At 35.5% G+C, this 20,412-nt stretch overlaps 1 protein-coding gene across 5 annotated transcripts in view; it reads right to left on the bottom strand.

The window, feature by feature from the left end:
- The window catches only part of PTPRQ (protein tyrosine phosphatase receptor type Q), a 120,280-nt gene that overhangs the window by 11,361 nt on the left and 88,507 nt on the right, over nucleotides 1-20,412 (bottom strand). For 2 of the 5 annotated variants that reach the window (XM_041713047.2, XM_072923113.1), the window contains 8 exons: nucleotides 19,477-19,699; nucleotides 18,961-19,034; nucleotides 14,858-14,957; nucleotides 13,950-14,078; nucleotides 12,668-12,712; nucleotides 6,470-6,496; nucleotides 5,724-5,805; nucleotides 1,251-1,341 (listed from right to left, as the gene is read on the bottom strand). In XM_041713047.2, the coding sequence (XP_041568981.2) occupies nucleotides 1,251-1,341; nucleotides 5,724-5,805; nucleotides 6,470-6,496; nucleotides 12,668-12,712; nucleotides 13,950-14,078; nucleotides 14,858-14,957; nucleotides 18,961-19,034; nucleotides 19,477-19,699 (771 nt within the window). The remainder of the gene's footprint in view (nucleotides 1-1,250; nucleotides 1,342-5,723; nucleotides 5,806-6,469; nucleotides 6,497-12,667; nucleotides 12,713-13,949; nucleotides 14,079-14,857; nucleotides 14,958-18,960; nucleotides 19,035-19,476; nucleotides 19,700-20,412) is intronic. The other 3 variants (XM_030260334.4, XM_072923114.1, XM_072923115.1) reach the window with 2 other exon arrangements.

The following is a 20,412-nucleotide window of genomic DNA, read 5'->3' as shown; positions in this document are numbered from 1 at the left end:
TTATAGAAAATACGTTTTAATTTAAGTGGTGAATGAGCTAAAACCTCTAATTTTATGTATACATGGGAGGATTCTGTACCTAAAAGGAGCCTGTGTACTTCAAGCTATGCTGTCCTAGCACACACAACTTCTGTGTGAATCAAAGGGCAGGGTCAGGGATCTGATAGTTTTTTTCATATACTTGCTGCCCAGGTCACTGAGACAGATTCTGGCACTTTTATATATATATATATATATATATATAAAATATATATATATATTTTATATATATATATATATAAAATTTTTTTTTTTTTTTTTTTACATAAGGTTAAGTCATTATTGAAAAAAAAAAAAAAGGTTAGGGTTTCTGATTTGGTCCCACAGTATATATACAGAAATTACAAAATCCAATAAACATATCATGTGTGTAACACCAGAACTTTGATGTTTGGTCTTCAACTCTAGAAAAGAACAATAGAATACAAAGTTAAATATTTATGAAACATATCTATTTATGTCTTACTGTCTGTGATAAAGATAAATTTTTAGTGACTGTGACTTAGAATATGTCTTGAATAAGGTAGTAGATAGCAGGAACAGCTGCTCTGAAAAGTTAATAGCACAGAATGTAGCATTATTAACCAAGGAATGCTATGCACTCCATCTCACATCACAGCTAATGCCTAAAATAATAATGACATTTCTTGTCTTATTAACTGAAAAATGAAGCAGTGTTGAGTATAGAGAGACAGACTCCTGTCTCCTGTGATAATATCTAGCCTGGGCTTATAAGTTATCATACAGTCACTCTGATCTTCTGTGGAACCTTTGTAGCACATGTACACATATCCACAAGAAAGCATATCCAGACTCCTGAGGTAGCTGAATGCACAAACATGTGGATTTTATACGTTTAAAAAATTACTTCTTACTAAAGGGGAAAAAAAAAACAACGAGGAAGAATTTTAAAGAGTTTGCTACGTGGCTTGAATTACAAAGACAAGAAACTATTGAGGCTACAGTTTCTTGCACCTGCATATTAAAGCTTGTGAGAGCAAGTTGAAAGCTACTTGCAAATAAAACTGTCTTTAAAAAAAACCCACAAAGTAAAGATGGATTACTTGACAGAAAATGATTTCATAATGTGGACGTGATTGTACTGCTATTTTAAAGACAGATCAAACAAAAATACACTTGCATTCCAAATATCTGTTACACTATTGAAAGTAAAGAGCAAAATGAAGGAGTTGGTCAGTAAATACACATACATGGCTTTATGTTTGGGAAGCGATTCTTAGACCTGTTCCAAGGCAGATCAGCATCTGTTGAAGCAAGGTCTTCAAGAAACTTGGGAAGCTCCTGCAAAGGAATAAATGTTTGTTGGAAAACTTTTGCATTTGAATTTAAAATATGACACAATCATCCAGTAAGAGGAAAAACTCTACAGTTTTGAAGCAGTGCATTTCTAAGAACAGCTGGAAGCACTACAGAGCTTCCCACCTCACTGTCAACGTCCGTTAAATCAGCAATGTTAGATGCAGCACTGCAGACAATGCTGTCAACTTGAACAATTAAGCTTACATGAACTTTCACCTTTAAAAGCCTGGATAAAGTCAGTCTACCACCTTTTGTAATTTTCTGATTTTTTTTCATGAAGTTACATGCTTGGTTACCATGCCCTACCGAGTCAGATTTAGTCTTGAATAATGCCTTTTCCTGACTCCTCTAGCTTGGGAGAGGTTGTGGTACCGCATGAGAACTGATGAGAATTTAATTAAGTTGAGACAACTGGCAATTAGTTATTGTTCATGAGACTGTTTGTGAAAGGGGTGGGAAGAGTTATTTTGGGTTGTACTGCAGCTTCATAATTGGCCATTTGTTCTATTACTGGAGGCCAGAGATGGATAAATCATTCATCCTGAGGAACTTATTTGATGGGGATGTTGGTGTGCATAAACAGGTACAAAGTTGATTAAAAGAGTTAACTTCAGAACTTGTTAATGGAGAAAATGTGTTAAAGTGATGACCTTGGTGTTAAGATGCAGAAAATCCAGAATTCTAAATACATTGTTAACTTCAATAGAATTTTGCTTTGTTTGACAAATGTTATACGCAAGTCAGTTTTTTATACATATCTATCTAAGATATAAATTGAGGCTTATTTTTTGCTTTGAATGATTGCAATACAAAATTTTGCTGAAATCCCTTCAAAATTGTCCTTTAATATTAGTGGTTACTGTCTGCATGGGATACTTTCAAAAGCTGGGAAATCTTGCTATCAGGCTCAATTATTAAGTATGCCCTTTTGCTGAGGTATTTGAGACAGTCTGTATTTTATGAATAAAATTTAATGGGAATCTCCTAGCAAATAAATAAATAAATAAATTAGAGAGGCAATGAAAAACGGAAAACCAGGATGTTTTATTTCAGTTCTTTTATTTCATTGTTAATTCAAATATTTTGGTCAGCCTGGTGTGTAAAACACAGTTGAAGGTTGAGATGTTAAAATTCCTTTCATTCAGAAAGCTGAAATGCTCACAAAATTTCTGTCATTGAATATTTTAATGAAGGAAAGGCATACGCGAAATTCCTATTCTGAATTTTGCAAGTGTTTTGGGCCTTGTCATGGAAGCTTTAACTTTCCTCATTTGCCTCACTCCTCTGAGTTTTAGCTTGCCAGTTAACTACTGTAGAAGTAGCACCATTATACAGCACTTTGTAGGAGAGAGGAGATAGAGAAGCAGATCTTGTTATTTTTATAATGATGCTTCCATAACTGAACAAGTGCTCAAAGGCCTCATACCAATTCTCTGCATTAGTAGGGATTTCAGTCTTGTCTATTATTTTCGTATTTGGGGAAAGAGTATTTGGGTTCCCAGGCTCAGTAACAACTTGTCACAGAGATCATGTTTCTTCGCAAAGTCATAAAACTTTGAAATACAAAGTTTGCCTTTTGTTTACTGTAGTACATTTGTGACACTGGTGACCCTTTGAAGGATTTCATTTTTTTTACTCATGAGCAGAATTTATCATAAGTATTATGCAAGTATTTCTGTTTCAGTAATTTACCAGTTACTAGAAAAGCATAAATTCCCAAATATATTGAGAAATGCAGGAATCAGCTGGAAAGCTGGAAGTTTGAATATCAGTGAGGTCATTCCTGTCATCAGTTACTTTGGCTCCCTATGGTTTCTTTAAACCTGTCTTTTCTGACAAGAAATGGATCCAGGACCATTCTGAGGTCCCGATTTCCTTCTCATCACATTTACACACAGGTCTGGTTCACATGTGACCAAGACTGACCCCGGAAGATGTCCTGGAACTGCAGTTTGGTCAGTCAAGCAAATTAGACGAAACCTGGAATGTCCATAGATTACAAGAGTAAGTGAAATGGAAAGACTCACCTTTATGCTTGAAAACTCCAAACAATATTTGTTGTCTACAAACTGTGTATTGCAAATTATCCCTAGACTACTTTACCTACCAAAGCATATCTTGGAATTGTCCAAGAAGACTGCTAGGTGAAACAATCCAAATCCAACACAGGGAAGATACTAGCAGTTTATTAGTGTAAATTATCATAGTCTCATATTCCGTTCCCAGTAAACTTGCATTTACTCGTCCAGAGACAGACTGAGAACCCAAGCAAGCTCAGCACTGTGCTTTTCATAGAACCATAGAAAAATTTGAGTTGGAAGGGACATTAACATAATAGTCCAACCCCATATTGCCATGGACAAGGACATCTCCCACCAGACCTGGTTGCTCAAAGCCCCATCGAATCTGGCCTTGGACACTTCTTGGGATAGGGTATTCACAGCTTCTGTGGGAAACTTGTTCCAGTTTCACCACTTACTTGCGTGCTTCAGATATGGGTTTACATCATGTTCAAGGGTTTATATCTTGATCTAATCTTTCCCATACACATTGCAGGACCCTCAAGTCATTTGTGTAAAAGTAGAATAATGCATGTGGATAAAAACAATGCTGATCACGAGGTCTGCTTGTTTATTGCATGCATTGCCTGCTCCTGAGCATTGTCATTACTGATCATTTCAAGTGCACTGCCAATCCTATTGTTTATCTGTTAAAACCTGTGCTACAAATAACATAGATACACTCAGACTGAGGGACTGAACCTACCTTGAAATTCTGCCTGCCCTTGAACAAGTCATCTGGGAAGATATCACTACACTCTGAAACATTGAAGTTGAAGCTCAGAGAGAAAAAAGACTGAAAACATAAATGACATATAAAACTGTCTATTATAGGTTGACTATATAAATTATTTGAAGGAGACCTCAGCTTCTTGCATTTCTCTAGATTTTAAGCAGATTGCAAAGATTTTGGTTTGATAAAACACTATTGTTTAAGATTTAAGATGTTACAATGTTGTAAGGCATAGCCAAAGTGGGTCACACCTAAAGAAAGTAACACTAGAGACTTTCTAGTAATGAATGTTAATATGTGAAAGTGTTATTGATATTAAAACTTTTCATCTGTTCAGTCATGCATAATGTAACTATAATCATTTTTTGCTCAAGTGAAATAGCACTTCTATTTTATTGCTCTGAAAATTTTATGGTGCTTTTTATTATTAAATCCAGACCAATTTTACCTAATGAGCATAACAAAAAACCTGTAGGAAATACCATTAATATTTATACACTTTTATTAATCTTTCCTTGGAAACTAAATATTATAATCTAGCAGAAGAAAGCCAATTGCTAAGTCTTCATTTTTGTTAATTCAACTGGTAAATGATTCAAGGTAAATTTATAAATCCAAAATAATAAAGTCACTGGACACTAACAAATTATTTTTGGGCAAACAACTGTATGTGTTAAGAAAGATAATGATGATAAAGATTCTGAAATAACAAGAAGTTATTGTTGAGAAAAAATAGGATAACCTTAAAATATTACTTAATGAAAATAGTGAAAACTTTCAGATTTAAATTTGAAACTATACATATATTGTATTATCTGTAATGTATATTTTGAGAATGAGGGCCCTTTCAGAAAGAAGGACAGGCTTGCTATTTTCATGTGCTCACATAAGGAAATGGAGGCTATTCATATGGAAGCTATTCTCAAGGGCATAAGAAATATGCCCGATTACTTGTAGAGGAACAAAAACCAAAGTACCATGTACAAACCTTTGATTTTCTGCACCAAAATATATGAAAGAAAAACATTCCTAAGTTTCACAGCAATATGACAGAGGCTTGAAAATTTTACAGAATGAATATTAACGCTGCTTTTGGAGTCATCACCACTCAGAAAAACAAACATATTTATAGCAGTTAAATATACCTTATATGTATATTTATATGTATATGTACATGTACATGTATATGCATATGTGTATGTATATGTATGTATATTATATGTATATGTATATGTGTATATGCTAGAAAACTCTAAATATCTTGTTTTTAGGTAACTTACATATGCGACACTAGGTATGTTAAAACATAAATATGGTGATCTTGAAATGTTGGAGACTAAAGAAGATCATCTTTGGCTGACACTAAGGTGAATAATTCTGACTAGGTTGTAATATAGGCTGCAGAATCCAAATCAGTGTACTGTTACTTTCTAAACAATCAACCTGGTAATTGGGTATTGATTATCAAGGCCAGAGTTCTTCATGGCCTTGCTTGCTTAAAATGGACATGAAATGTGACACACGAAAAGACTGAAGGTCTTGCGATGTTGTGACAACTGCTAGCAACATACCGAAAATTCTTCCTGAAACTTTAGGTTGTTGTTTGTGCAAAGCTCTTCAACATGTTGTAGAAAGGATTTCTTGCTTATTGGCCTGAAAGTAAGGACAGAAGAATTAGAAACCCATAGGGAATATATTTGTCATTCTTGTTATATAACTGTAGTTTATGAATAAACAATATTTTCCAGTTCAATGGAAAATTATACTTATAGGCGGAAAATTATAAATTGTTTACAGCATGCTTATTTGATTTCTTATCAATCACTTAAAAAATAAACATTTTATCCCTTTGTTGCTCCGTCTCACAAAATTTTTAATGTTGCTAATGTTAACAATACGGTAGGCTATCATTGTTGTTATAGGCAACAGCATTTCAAGGCGCGGTTTTGACATAAAAGTAAATATGCAAACTTATTATTGCATTTTAAGGTACATAATACTTCTTTGTCAGACAGAAAACATTTTACACATTGCAAGGTTTTAGACATATAAAATATTGCAGTGACCTCATTCTCAAAATGACATGGTTTTTAAATCCTGAGGAGTTTAAATAACCCTGTATTACTTCCCAAGCTAAAACACAGGCATGCAGGCTTCACCCCAGAGAGAGAGAAAGCATTTCTCCAGTTACCATGCAATTAGTCATGCTTTTATGATTTATACGCAGCTTGGAGGTTTTTTCTAACAAACATTGAGGAGAGAACCACACATTGAGACTCAGTGATGAACACAACATAAAAATTTTTAGTAAACTTACTTGATGGATTTTCTATAACTAAGTAACCTGAAACAGAGATCTTTGTTAAATGTAGCAAGCTGAGAGTCAACCAATATTGTGCATTTTAATAGGTTAATAGTAGATTAAATACCATGTACCTAAAGATTGATTTCCCTTATGGATTCAAACTCAGATACCTTTGGTGATGGCCTTTATTAGTTTTTATCTCAGGTATCAGCAGATATGAATTACATAGTTACAGTTTCTATCATTTTCTTTAGATCACTTTACAGTGCTCTGGGCTCATATTGCCCTGGGAAACCCATACTTGTTGCACACCACTACATACACATTGACAGGTTTCATTTTGTATTCTTTACCCAAAATCATTCTTCTAAGGGCCATTTCAGAGCATCAAGATAGGATCAATCTGACTGAATACAGACACCTATTTCTCAGTCAATCTAGATTTCTTTTACAATCAATGAGGAGAAAGAGGTCTATTTCATCTCTTTTGAAGCAGATATCTAAAATGAGTCACAAATAAATCATGATACTGGTGTGCCTCCACAGAAAACACAACTATGGTTATTTTCCAAAGATTTAAAAAATTGATGTCCTGGTTTTATCTTCATTTTTCACATGTTCACGGCTGTCTCTGTATATGCCAATTTTAAAAACTGTGATACATATTAAATCTTTAATTTGATCTCACAGCAGGTTTCGTGAAGACAAAACATGGGCATCTATACTCAGAGGATTTGAAACTTTGTCACACTTGCCTCTGAATGGAATTAGAAACCAAATTTTGAGCACTCAGACTCAGAAAGCTTGTCTAAAGGACCAAGTAAAAAAGTTTGTAATATTTCAGTTTAAAAGATAACCTGCTCCTTCAAAAAACTCTAAGTACCCCTTTTATGTGTCTGTTCCTCCAAATATACATTCTTACAGAAAATATTATGAAAAGTGTTCTATAATACAAATTTGTATTGTATCACTGTCATAATTTTAGTAGGAAAGGAAAAAATTGCTTTAAAAATAGTTTATGAAGTTCTTCTTAATTATTTAAATTTTAATTGAGATCATAAAATGAGATTAATAAAATTGTTGAATAATTTATTATTAAGCATCAGAGAAGTTAATTTCAAAGCTATGAAGGATGTTTTTGTGGTACATACTTTTTTAGAGCAGCTATCATGAAACAAAGCAAACTGGCTATGAAAGCCTCACTAGATCAGTCTCACTGGAATTAAAAGTATTCACAAAAATAAAGGTGCTTACTAAAAAGGACAGCTGAAGGACTGCTTTAGAGTGAAAAAGAAGGCAATAAGATAAGAAAGCATGCCACTCTATTAATTCAGAATGTTTAGACATGTAGTTTGTGCTCATTGTATCACATAAGTTGTTTGCATTATGTGACAGATGAAACTACTTTCTTGTAATATTGGCAACTGTATAGAACTAAAGTTTCCTAACAAAAACACCCCAAACTTTTAATAGTTGTACCAAAGTACTGCACACAAATATATATTTGTCTTTGACTAGAACAGAAACTTTTCTGTAGGCTTTCTTTTCAGGTCAAAATTTTAAGCAGATTTTGATGGGAAGTTACACTTCTTTTTGCTTTGAATTCACTTATCTTCACCACAGAACAACAGAAAAAAGTCATTTCCCGGTTGACATTCCAGTAATTTTTCAAATACTCTCCTCTCAAATTTTTAGCAATGAGGGGCTTACTGCATGTAATTTGCAATAAGAAAATGTAGTTTGGTAATTAGGAAATAAAAATTACTTCTGTGCTGTACGTAAGCAATCCAGGTAGGCCATTTAGTGTTTCAGTGCTGAAGGTACATGGATCCAACCATGTGTAAGTTTTTTTTTTAAGAAGCAAGGCCTCTATGGGTTGAAACTTCAACCTATCTGTAGGAATTTAAGTGATTTTTTAGAACTACTGAACTGTCACACTTTTGTTAGTAGCAAATGCACATAGGAGAAGTTTGGTAGCTCAGAAAATAAGATTATTTACTTTAAAGTTAATGTCTAACTTGTCTGACTGTGGCAAAGGTGTTGACTTTGTTGTGTAAGGATCTTCAGAAGGGATACATTTTGTGTTCTCACTTCCGAAGTCCAAAGACTTCCAGCAATTCTCAGTTTCAGCATCCTTAGGCTTAAAAAAATAGTATTTTTTCTACATTTCTTGACTTGGACTACATAGTAATAATCTTACAGTATTTTGTCAATGAACTAAAACTCATGTAAATTTAATATTGTTCTCCACATTTCCCACTGTTTTTCATAAAACTTAAAAATATAAGTATCATTAGATCTTGATGAGCACAATTTAGAATCAAGCCATGAAGTTGAAAATTTCCCTACTTCAGCTGGACCATTTCAGATTCCCACTTGCCTGACTTTGATATGAGGAAAGAAAACATTCTCTAAGATAAAGAATGCTTTTTAGCTTTAAATCTGATATTCTTTTAAACAGTGTATTGTTTCATGTGTAGTTTTTTTTTTTAAGACTATCAAAAGTCTGAGTCCCACTCAGATTACATACGATAGAGCTAGAAAGAAGCCATTTATTTGTGTTGGCAGTGATAACTGAAGACATATTGTCACACAGACTCAGCTTTCTCTCTGGGTCAATCATCTGAAATCCACAGGGAATTAAAACTTTGTCCAACCAGAAAACTACAGAAATTACTATGTAGGCAAAAGGCTTAACTCATAAGCACCACTGACACTTCCTAGGACCAACAGAGGAACTAATTTTTAACAAGTTAATTGGGAGCAATATTGAACTTAACCCTTCCTACATATTAAAGGCCTAAGAAAAGAGAACACATGGTCATTTCTTCCATTGTACCAGGACACATACATTCAAAAACCTTCCTCTCCTGGAACACAAATTTCAGGAAGCCTATTGTTGATAGCTGATTACTAAAGGGAACCCTGTGGAAGAAAAAGACAAGGCGGAAGCCATACCTATCTCTACTCAAAGGAAGACAGGTCTGTCTACACAAAGAAAGTATCAGGCTGGTGTATAGAAATAAATGTGTGTGCAAAATTGTTACCTTAAATATAGACACTCACTGAATGCATAGTATATAGGAAAGATAAGATCAGACAATAATTTTCTATACAATACATTTCCATGAGGAGTTCTAACTACCTGGCACTTGCAGGGGCTACAGTGTCTGTAATGCAGAAATATTTCTTCTGACCCTACTTTCTTGACAAGTTGTATCACGTAGAGTGAAATAAAAGCCTCAAAGAATCAGCCACAAGATTCAACTTCTCAAGGAAAGATTTTTAAAAACCAGGCATCTAAATGGCTTCATTCTTGCTGTGGAAACCACTGCAAAAGTAGGCTTCTAGAGAAGTTGTCTCCTAGGTAAGCACCTGGAACAGGGAAGAGTTACTTGTATCTCACCAAATCTGGTGCACACTGAAAATTTAAGGATAGAATCTATTTACAGAAGATTAGTGTCTCTTTGAAGACTGACTTGGCAAACCTTGTGGAACTGTTGTAATTAAGGCAAATAATGAGTACATCCAGTATATGTATATTCAGCAAGCTTAATGAAGTAGTGTTTAATCCAGTTTAGATTGATGGGCTACGTATGTTTTGAACAATGTTGTTTTTTACTGTTGTATCACACCATCTCCACTATCATGGAACGCAATGTATGTCCCAGACATTCAAAACTAGCATTTGGGATTCATAAAGATCTCATTTTCCACTAAATGCAGTAGGACTTCATTTCCGGCATGCCTCTGAAGCAACATCCAAATGTTTAACAAAGACTTGTTGAGAGTGAGTGTATATGTACTAGCTAGTATCAGTAATTTTAGCCACTGAAGTTTATCAATAATTTTTAAAATTATTTTAATTAAGTTGAATGACTACTACTGGGATTTTCCTTTAATTTCGTGGTCAAAAAAAAATGTTACCCCAAAAAAAGTTTCAAAATTATCGAAATGGAATGCTTGACATTTTTTAATTTCTCTTTTCCTACTCAAACTGACTTTTGTAGTTCAAAATACTTCACATTAAAAAAGTTATAAAAATGTGTGAAATATAATGTTTTTATTAACCTATACTGAATGTTTTCTGAGCTTCAAGCTGTTGAATTTTTGATCTAAGAATGATGACAAATATTTCCAGCCATATTCATACCGAACCGAATTTTTTTTTCTAATTTATTGTTTTTCTCATGAGATACCAGCTGCAAAAATTTTCTGAGAATATGAGCCAAGATCATAAGCCACGATCCACCAAGTATGAGAGAATGTCTGAAGAGACAATGGATGAAAGACAGGCAAGAAGGAACTCATGGAACAGGCTGGAGTATTTTGATTCTGTGGATGAACTCTGTCAGCTGCAAGTGTGTGCCTTTATTGATTTATAGTAGCTGAATAATATAATGTCAGAGTAGTGACAAAAAAAGCTGTTTTCCAATATACCCCCTTCAAATGAGCACTGAATGGGATGACTAGTAGGTGGAGGGAACAAATCTATATTGTTCTATTGTCAGCTAGTATTTTCACACAAATTCCCCGTTGCCCTTTCAGGGTGAATCTGGACCAGACTTCTGTAGATTTACTGCTGCCAGGAAAATACAAACATGGCAGTCTGCTAAAGGAATCTGCCCATCTCTGCCCTCCTCATACACTTGCAAGATGCCACAAACTGCAGCACAGCTGAGATAGCTCCTAAAGGCAGCCAATGTAGATAGTGCAGATGCAGTGATGCCCATTCCAAACGCATGGGAAATTAGTGAAGGTTAGACTGCATTAAATACTCTAATTAAACATGCTAATATGTCACTGCTTTAGCCACAAATCATGAGAATTATAGGGTCAACACATGAACTGGAACTGTGATTGACTTAGCATAGCTGTTCCCTAGTGACAACAGGTACAAGAGTTCTTTCATGCAACAGTGGAAATCTAAACACAGGAAACAAAAACATTTTAGTCATTAGGTTTTGCAGTAAGCTGCCTTGGTACATCCTGCCATGCTTCTGCCAACTCCCTGATATAACTCGTCATTACCAGGAAGGATTAACTAGATTAAAGACAGCACTACAGACACCTAAAATGTCCCTTTTGGCCATTTACTTTACCAGAACAGAGTATTATACACAGTGAAAGATTATTTGAGGCTTAAAAAAAAGAAAAGCCAAAATGAACTAAAAAATTTTGAACAAATAAAGCATATCCTGCCCCTCATTACTATATGTATGTTATCTAGGAGAGTTCCTTGGGGCACATTTTCAGTCTTCCAGATTAAAAGATGTCATGAATCCTGTCCTGAGGAGCTCTCAATTAGTGTCTGGACTTCATCAGTTTGTCCTAATATCCAATGAAGGACCTGGGCAAAGAGCCTGCTGTAGCTTCAGTACACTATGGTTTGAAAAATAATATTAAAAAATTCCAATAAATACATCCTGTGCCTTACAATGACAGAAGTAGAAAGTTTTTGCTTTTGGCCATTAAAGGACAGTTGGAAGATGGGAAGAGGAAAATAGAGGTGGAAGGACATAACAAATTGCAAACCAAAAAGTGAGACTGACTAATTAAAATAAGGGTGATGCAACTATAACTGCTGAAGCACTGTTCAGTAAAGGTCATGCTGTGCATAAATCACACAATGAAGTGTACATAAGTATGAAATATTATAATTTTTAATTACCCTTTAGAGTTTGAGACTGTAAAAATTTAAAATACACATAATTTAGACAGAAAAGTGGCATAATGGTATCTGCAAATGATTGGACTGCGTGGATATGCTGCTGATTTTTGGGACATAGTGTGAAACAGCTGCAGTGTAAGTACAAAAGACAGTTGAGGAAAAAAACTAATTTCTCTTAAGTATATATATCCTAACTTCCAAAGGAAAGAAACAGCATATTTCTTATGTCACATTTACACTGTCTTTGTTTCAAGGATAGGTTGTTTATATCAGGGCTATATTGCTACTGGGTTATAATTTCCATTTTAAAATTACTGTGGTTTATTTGAAAATAGTTGTGAAAGTCCTATAATTCAACATTAGAACTAACAACATACATGATTTCATGGTGAAAAATACCATTGTTTGCCTTTCGAATATCTGCAAAGATTGATGTTTCATTTTGATTAGCGGTATCATTCAATATAGTACGACAACACACAGGTTAAGAGAACAGAATGGAAAACACACCACGTTGCTTTAATAATACAAAAACTTACTGGATGACAAAAATCTCCTTGCGTCTAAAGAAAAATGAAGAGTATCTGGAAGTAAAATCCATTAACACTTTAGTACATAAACAACATTAGTATTATTCTTATTCAGCTAACAATGTGGAAACAGAGTAATTTTGAAAATCCATCAAGATCATTTATCTGAGGCACAGTTACTGCAGTGCATTGGCAATCGTTCTGCCTTCAGAGGATGCTTTGCTCTGTTATTAGCAGGTACTAAATTCTGCTATCTGAACAAGTGCCCCGAACAGGCACTTACGTCAATGAGTTCCAGATGATTCCCAGTATGTTTTCTCATCTGTTACAAGCAGCCATTCCTGTGTGCTCTATTTTGAACAGGTTTGTACATGCAATCAACTTACTCTGTACCACACACAGGCATACACAAAAACCCCAGGTCAACAGCTACAACCTTTCATCTTCCAGCTATTCCTAGTCTGCAACAGTAGGATATTTGGCTACTAAGGCAAGACTATTTTAGGCTTCTCATCTTTTAGGAGACTGCCTACCACAGCGTTTCATCTGTGAGACAGCAGGGAAAATACAGACAGGTGAGGAATGTTCACCAAATATTTCTAACACAGTTGGATGTCACATATTATTGATAATCACCATTATATTTATTTGTTGAGTAATATCAACATTTCTGGCAGTCAAAAAGCAGTTCTTCTGATAAATATAAGTGACAAGATTTCTTGTCAGATACAAACGTGAATTGCTGCATGCACCTTAAATGAGTAGATGTTAGGATAGCCAGTGTGCTGAGCTCCACAGAAACCCAAATGTTATGCCAATCCCTTTTGTAAAAAAGACAAATGTTTTCAAAATGTCAATTAAACAATGACAGATTTCTTCTGGAGCTGCTTGATTTGTTCTTGAATTAGTTGGCAGGGACTTCTAGGAGTCTGGCTTTTTCAGAAAGCTTTTGTTTGCTTTCTTTTTTTTTTTTTGCAGCCTAAACAAAAAATTGGGCCATTAAAAACACTCAGAAATTCTGCATGTTTAAAATGTGCAACCCTTCTTTGGCTAACAATTAAACAGTGGTTTGCACTTAGATTTCTATCTTGTTGTAAAAAGAGCTTAAGATTAAGTGATTTTCTAAAAGCTAGTGAGAAGTGTCTTGAGGATGGAGGTCATTCTTTGAAAAAGGATCTCAGTGACCTGTGTAAATAAGAACAGCACAAACACTTCCAAACAAGCAAAGGTCAGAAAGGGGTCATGGCTGCAGACCCTTTGGACTACTGTTTTGCCTACGGAATATGTGTACCGTGTAAATCTCTCATCCTTCAGCTCCAGGTCTGCCACTGTGATCAGCTGATCCAGTTTGAATTTCGTGTCAATAATTTCAGCATCTCGTGGGGAGTATGCGCCTCCTTCTTTTTGCTTTTGTCGAATTCTAAATGGAAAATAACAGTGAAAAATACACATGCAAAATATTTAAGAACACATTGTCAATACCTTGATTTGACAGGCTGAGACTGAAAAATGGTTGCCAAGAATCCATCCTTGGCTTTTATTTAGTCAAATTGTAATTTAGTAATTGTAATTTAATCAAATTTATGTTGTCTAAAATTTAGATTAAAGAATCTACATGCTGTCTTCTTTTAGTTTTTCTACATAAATTCTTTTGTAATGCCTGAATAATGCAGCTGAGTAAGAACAGAACTGATGAATGAGAAAACTAGCATCATGTGGGCAGTACACAGCCTGCTTCTTTACACAGATATTTTGTTCGCTATTTGAATTAAAACTCAGTTTTTGTTCCCCATGTAAGAACTCAATGTGTTTAACTGATAAATTTATTAGGAAGACAAAAAATATAATTGAGAGTATTTACTTCATACCCAGCTGTAGATAGTATTAGCCATCATGATTACTACAACCAGCTGACACTCTGATCTGTCAATAGAGAAGTGGCTGAAAGGTTAGGAAAGGCTACCACTCTGATTTTCCCTCTGGAAAAGTTGGATTTTCTTCATCTGTGGAGGTTACCCTCACTAGACAAAATTCTTTGTGAGTCTCTCCCTAAAGTTCTACATAAAAAAAAACAACCAACCAAAACTCAAGTTATTTTGGAATTACAGACTAGTTCCACTTATAGGACTGTTTCAACTCTTCTTTAAACCATTTTTGAGTGTTTTCAAGCCAGCTATGGCAAGGATATATAAATCTCACCTTGCAAAAGCATAAACTGCAGCCACTAAAAGAACTACTGAAAGTATACACAAAGTAACAGCAAGTACAACTTCTACAGATCTTCCTGTCAGTCCTTCACCTGCAACAGAAAGCGGAAAGGTAATATATCATAGATTCTTTGGAATTTTTAAATTTCTGACAATATGATATCAGGGAATCATGAAAGACAGACCCTTTCAGTATCTGTATAACTGCACCCATTTTATTTTTGTTGAAGAGCTGCTTCAGAAAGAAAAGCATAACAAAAACAGAAATAGTTTATGTAATGGTTCCTAAAAATTGCTGATGTATCCAACACTTTATTTTAATACAGCTCTATGTGCAGGTGTTGCCTGGTGTTTTTCAGTTCTACCTGCTAAACAGATTAAGGTCAGTCTATACTGCAGTAACATCAGTCTGGCCTGAGTCTGTGCAGGACTGCTCCAGCTCCTTAAGTGGAAAAGGGACAGCACAACTCCAAAGCAATGAGACTTGCAGCTGCCACTCACAGACACGAAGTTTAACACACTATTTTCAGAAGCATTTTATGGGTGCTGAAGGAACTGAACTAATGATGAGATCTGAACTTTCTGCATTAATCTGCCTCACTGACCATTAACTCATGCTCCTGGTTTATGTGAGAATTGGTGATATTGCTAGGAATAACCTCCAGTAGGTCAAAAGTAATCATAAAGGCCTCTATGATAGAAAAGTAAAGGTGTTGGTATTCTAATCAGTCCTTCCAGGTGAGAATGAAAGCTCATTCAGAAATTGATAAAATATTTAGATTAGTGGTTTCTAAGCCTCTTTTTGAACTTCTATAATGCTAAATTTCTGGGACTCATTTAATTTCATACCCTTCCTGTAATCCCGTACCTAAAACAAAACTCGCTCTCTTTTTCTCTTAGGCAACAGTGAAAATATGAAAAGCAAGGGAATTCTACTGCTGGTATTGTTTCCTTTTGTTGACATTTACCTCCACTTGCTGGCCCACTGTAGAAAAACTTAGTTCCTGTTTAGTCTCAAGGAGAAGGAGAAAATATGCTGCTTCCTGCCATATTAAACTATTTCCCGGACAAGGAACAATATCCTCCCTACTGGAAACACCAGGGAACACCATAGTCTTGGCTTTGTGATTTTTGGATTTGAGAGTATATTGCAGATGATTTGGACTGATGTACACAAGAGAATGTGCATAAAATTCAGAATGATCCTAATTTATCTTAAGATAAAAAAGTTTTTTTTAACTGTTATGAATACCTCTGCCAGAATTAAAATTGAGGTTTCAGCTAATAAAATGAAAGTGTAATGTAAGAAACCCACAGATTTCAGAGATTATTAATAAAGAAGCTGACTGATTTAAAATCAAATTGCAATTTGGATTTCAGGCAGCATAAATTTCTCCTGGGGAGTGGCTGATCTTATGAGTGCAATAGAAGTAATTGGTTTGCAAAGATTAATAAAAGCTGACTTTTTGGCATGTTTTCTGAATTATATTTTTAGAGCAAGCTGGAAGTTCCTATAACCAAGCAAGTTCGCTAAGGAAACTCTTGGGCAAATTTCCTCATGCTATGTGTCTCAAGAGTGCTCTATCTTCAGGACCATTCAACTGCAGTACTTGCATCACTTGAGATATATCAACTTGGTGTTAATGTCCCAGCACTTTTAAGAAAGCATGCAAAAAGAAATTTTGATTATCTATTCCACATAAGATGGAATTACTCTGAAATTTAGAAGCTCTGAAATTTGGAAGCTAAGGCCAGACAAAAGTATGGTGTAGTCCAGCCTTAGACGCCAAAAAGCAATGCTTGATGTTAAAGTTTAGCACAGAAGGCGTTGGATGGGTATGGGTAGACATGGATATCTGAGGAATTTATCAGGTATTATTTGGTATTTTCTCTATTACATTTTATTCAGCATACAAACAGATCTTGCTTATTTATCTTGTATAAGGCAGAAAATGTCACAAGTTTTAAGTAACAACACATAAGGCAATGAATTACACTACCTGACTGCCACTAAGTATTGCAGATTTTTCTGTTAGAAAGGAGAAAATTGCCCAGAAGATTGGATACAGTTGGACTAATTTCTAGTAAATTTATTTTCCCTGATTGGACACACTATCTTTCCCTTACTGGTTAAAATATTTGCTTCATTTGCTTAAAACTTTTAAACTCAAAACATATAACGAGAACTTGTATGTTGCACTTTCCAAAGCATTCTGGGCTGGAGAAATAGTGCCAGATCCTTTCAGAACATTCATGTAATGAATTAGCATTTCAGGGTCTTCAGTATCAGATCATGTAACAAATTCCTAAAATGGATTACATGAATAAAGGAGCTCATGTCACAGAAGATGAATGCCAAATGAAAAATATGTGCCCACTAAAATTCTTCTGGGTACTCATCCAGTTGTCTTGATATCCATTTTCAGAAATGCAGGGCTAAGGCTTAGTTAAGTTTTTGACTTACAAAATATATTAAAAGAACTTACAGATCTTATTGCAATCTGCTACAAGATGTCATTCCCAGTTTTGGGGGTATAGCAACATGGCCAAGAGGGAATTGTGTTTGATTTCAGACCAAATAACTGCTGGCCTATTTGCTAGTGACTTTAGAACCAGATGGATTCTATTAGACAATATTAATTTATTAATTCATATGGAGCTTTGTCTATATCTAAAGGATGAAGGGGCCAAAGGGTCATGCCCTCAAACGACCTGCCATTAAGCTCACTGGAATACAATCATAGAATCATTTAAGTTGGAAAAGATCTTTAAGATAAACAAGTCCTATTGCTAACCCAGCACTGCCAAGGTCACCACAAATCCTGTCCCTAAGTGCTACATCTACACATCTTTTAAATACCTCCAGGGATGATGACTACCACTTTCCTGGGCAACCTGTTCAAATGCTTAATGCTATTTCTGTGAAGAAAACTTTCCTTATATCTGATCTGGTCTAAACCTCCCGTCACCACATTTCCTCTTATCATATTGATAGGAGTAGAGATTAGCACCTATCTTGCCACAACCTTCTTTCAGGTAGAGAGTGATAAGATCTCTCCTGAGCTTCCCTTTCTCCAACCTAAATGTCCCCAGCTCCCTCAGCTGCTCCTCACAGGACTTGTGCTCCAGACCCTTCATCAGCTCCATTGCCTTTCCCTGGACACACTCCAGCACCTCAATGTTTTTTGTACCGAGTTCAGAACTGTACACAGGACTCGAGGTGTGGCCTCACTAGTGCCAAGTACAGGGAGACAATACTTGTCTCTGCTGGCCACAATATTCTTGATCCAGGCCAGAATGCCTCTGGACTTCTTGGCCACCTGGGCACACCCTGGCTCATGTTCAGCTGCTGTTGACCAGCACCCCCAGGTAATTTACCCCTTGGGGAACATTCCAGCCACTCTGTCCCCAGCCTGCAGCACTGCACAGGTCCAAGTGTAGGACCCAGCACTTTGCCCTGTCAAACCTCATCCAGCTGGCCTTGGCCCATCAATCCAGCCTGTCCAGATCTCTCTGCAGAGCCTTCCCACTCTCCAGCAGATCAACACTTGGTGTTACCTGCAAACTGACTGAAGGTGCCCTAGATCCCCTCAGCCAGGTCATCAACAGGGACATTAAACAGGACTGGCCAAACAGTGAGCCCTGGGGAACTCCACTAGGGACCAGCTGCCAGCTGGATGAACTCCATTTAACCACCATTCTTTGGGCTAAGCCACCCAGCCAGTTTGTTGTACATCCAGTACTTGTTCGACATCCAACACAGAAAGAAACAGCACAAACAGAATAGCTACAATAGTTTGACAAACAAGATGAACTATCCTAGCAACATCTTTATTGGCATAATTGAATCTCTGCAAACAAACTTCATCAATACGGTCTCTTCATTTAACAGTCCAGGCTGATGTAGAATCCCTTGACTTCTTCAAAAGGACAAACAAGGCAATGGATATATTTCTTCAGCCATTCTAGTTCAGCTACATCCAATAAACATAGAGATTATTAACTTCCCAGAAACCACTGTATTAAAAGGAAACATGGAACTGTGTAGACTCTTTAGAAATAGAGAAATACTTTAGTAAATTACAGTCTTCTTACCCAATGTTTTGACAGGGTCAGAATAGTCAGAATCTGTAAACTGCCCTTTAATGTTAGTTGCTCTGAATTTAAATCTGTGAAAGAAAACCAGGAAAAGTAATGAAATAAAATTTATATGCATTTTCTTAAATATGGTTTCACTTACAAACTAAAAGAATATATTTAAGTTTAGTAGAACATAATTTTAAATCATTATTCACCTGCAAAAGTGACATTATGACAGAAGTCAAGAACTCTGTGTCAAAATCTTAAATGTATTAAAAACCCCAATGTGAAATACTTATCTTGAATTTGGATTTATTTAAGAACTCAATAAGCATCTTCATTTGCTTGAAAATTTTGTAAATATATTGTCTCCCATATCTATGCCCAGCCAAAAAAATCAAAATTAGATTTGTATTATAATCTGTTCAGTCTCCTCCTTTTCTAATTTAACTATATGTTTTGAGTGTTTGCATACATCCGTATTGCACTTAAATCTTTCTCTTGGACAAACATGGAGACAAATGTACTTACAGGTACTGCCTTCTTGGTTTCAGAGGGCCGTTACATATTTTGTCTTGACTGCCTGGTATCAGACATGTAGTATCAGCACCTATGATATATATATCTTCTTTCCCACTCAGATCTTCTTTTCCTTCTATGCATGGTGGGTTTGGAAAGCCTTCATTTGCAAAATATGGCCTTGGTCTGTTGAAGTAGGCATCATACCACTTTGTAACATTCCCATCATGCTGAGCTATTGTCAAGAAAAGAAGTAATAGATACAATTTACATTCTAACCAGACTCAAATTAAAGAAATTACATACAAATTTTTTTTTTCAAGAGCTTAGCATACTATAGGTGCAATTTACACAAATGAGCCTATAACTGAATTCGCACTTAAACCCGAATTTTCTTACAATCCACACTATCCATGTTTTGTCAACTCTGAGTAAGCCAACTAAATCACATCTGGAAAATTTGAGGGGCAATTTCACACAGCAGTTCTGTCTGTAGAGCATATTACTTGTGCAAGACACTCGACTTTGAAACTGAGCATGGCTAGCTAGCAAAGCCAGTAACAACTTTTTTGTCTGAATACAGTAACAATTATTTCATAAATTAAATTACTAGATTTCAATACATGGATTGTACCCAGCAACTCATGAGAAAAATCTTCACAATGTTGCTTAGCATGGTATTTGTTTATCTTTCAGTTCAAGAGAATCTTCATTGCAATAGCTATGAAGTAAATGTCATTATGATTAGTGCAAGAATGCAAAATTCAGAAAAAGGTGAGACACTTAATGTCACAGGGACATTTTTTGTCTGTGTACCTCTGAAAAATCCTGAGAGAGAGAGAAATGTCCCTGTGACAACTTAAGATGCGTATACTTAATGTGCACACTTTACTTCTATACTTTGAAACAAAGTAAAATCAGGCATTTAAATACATGTAGTTGTTCTTC

This window comes from Taeniopygia guttata, chromosome 1A (assembly GCF_048771995.1).
Source record: "Taeniopygia guttata chromosome 1A, bTaeGut7.mat, whole genome shotgun sequence".
NCBI lineage: Eukaryota > Metazoa > Chordata > Aves > Passeriformes > Estrildidae > Taeniopygia > Taeniopygia guttata.
Note: the sequence above shows the minus strand (reverse complement) of the source record. Positions and strands in the feature narration are given on the sequence as shown.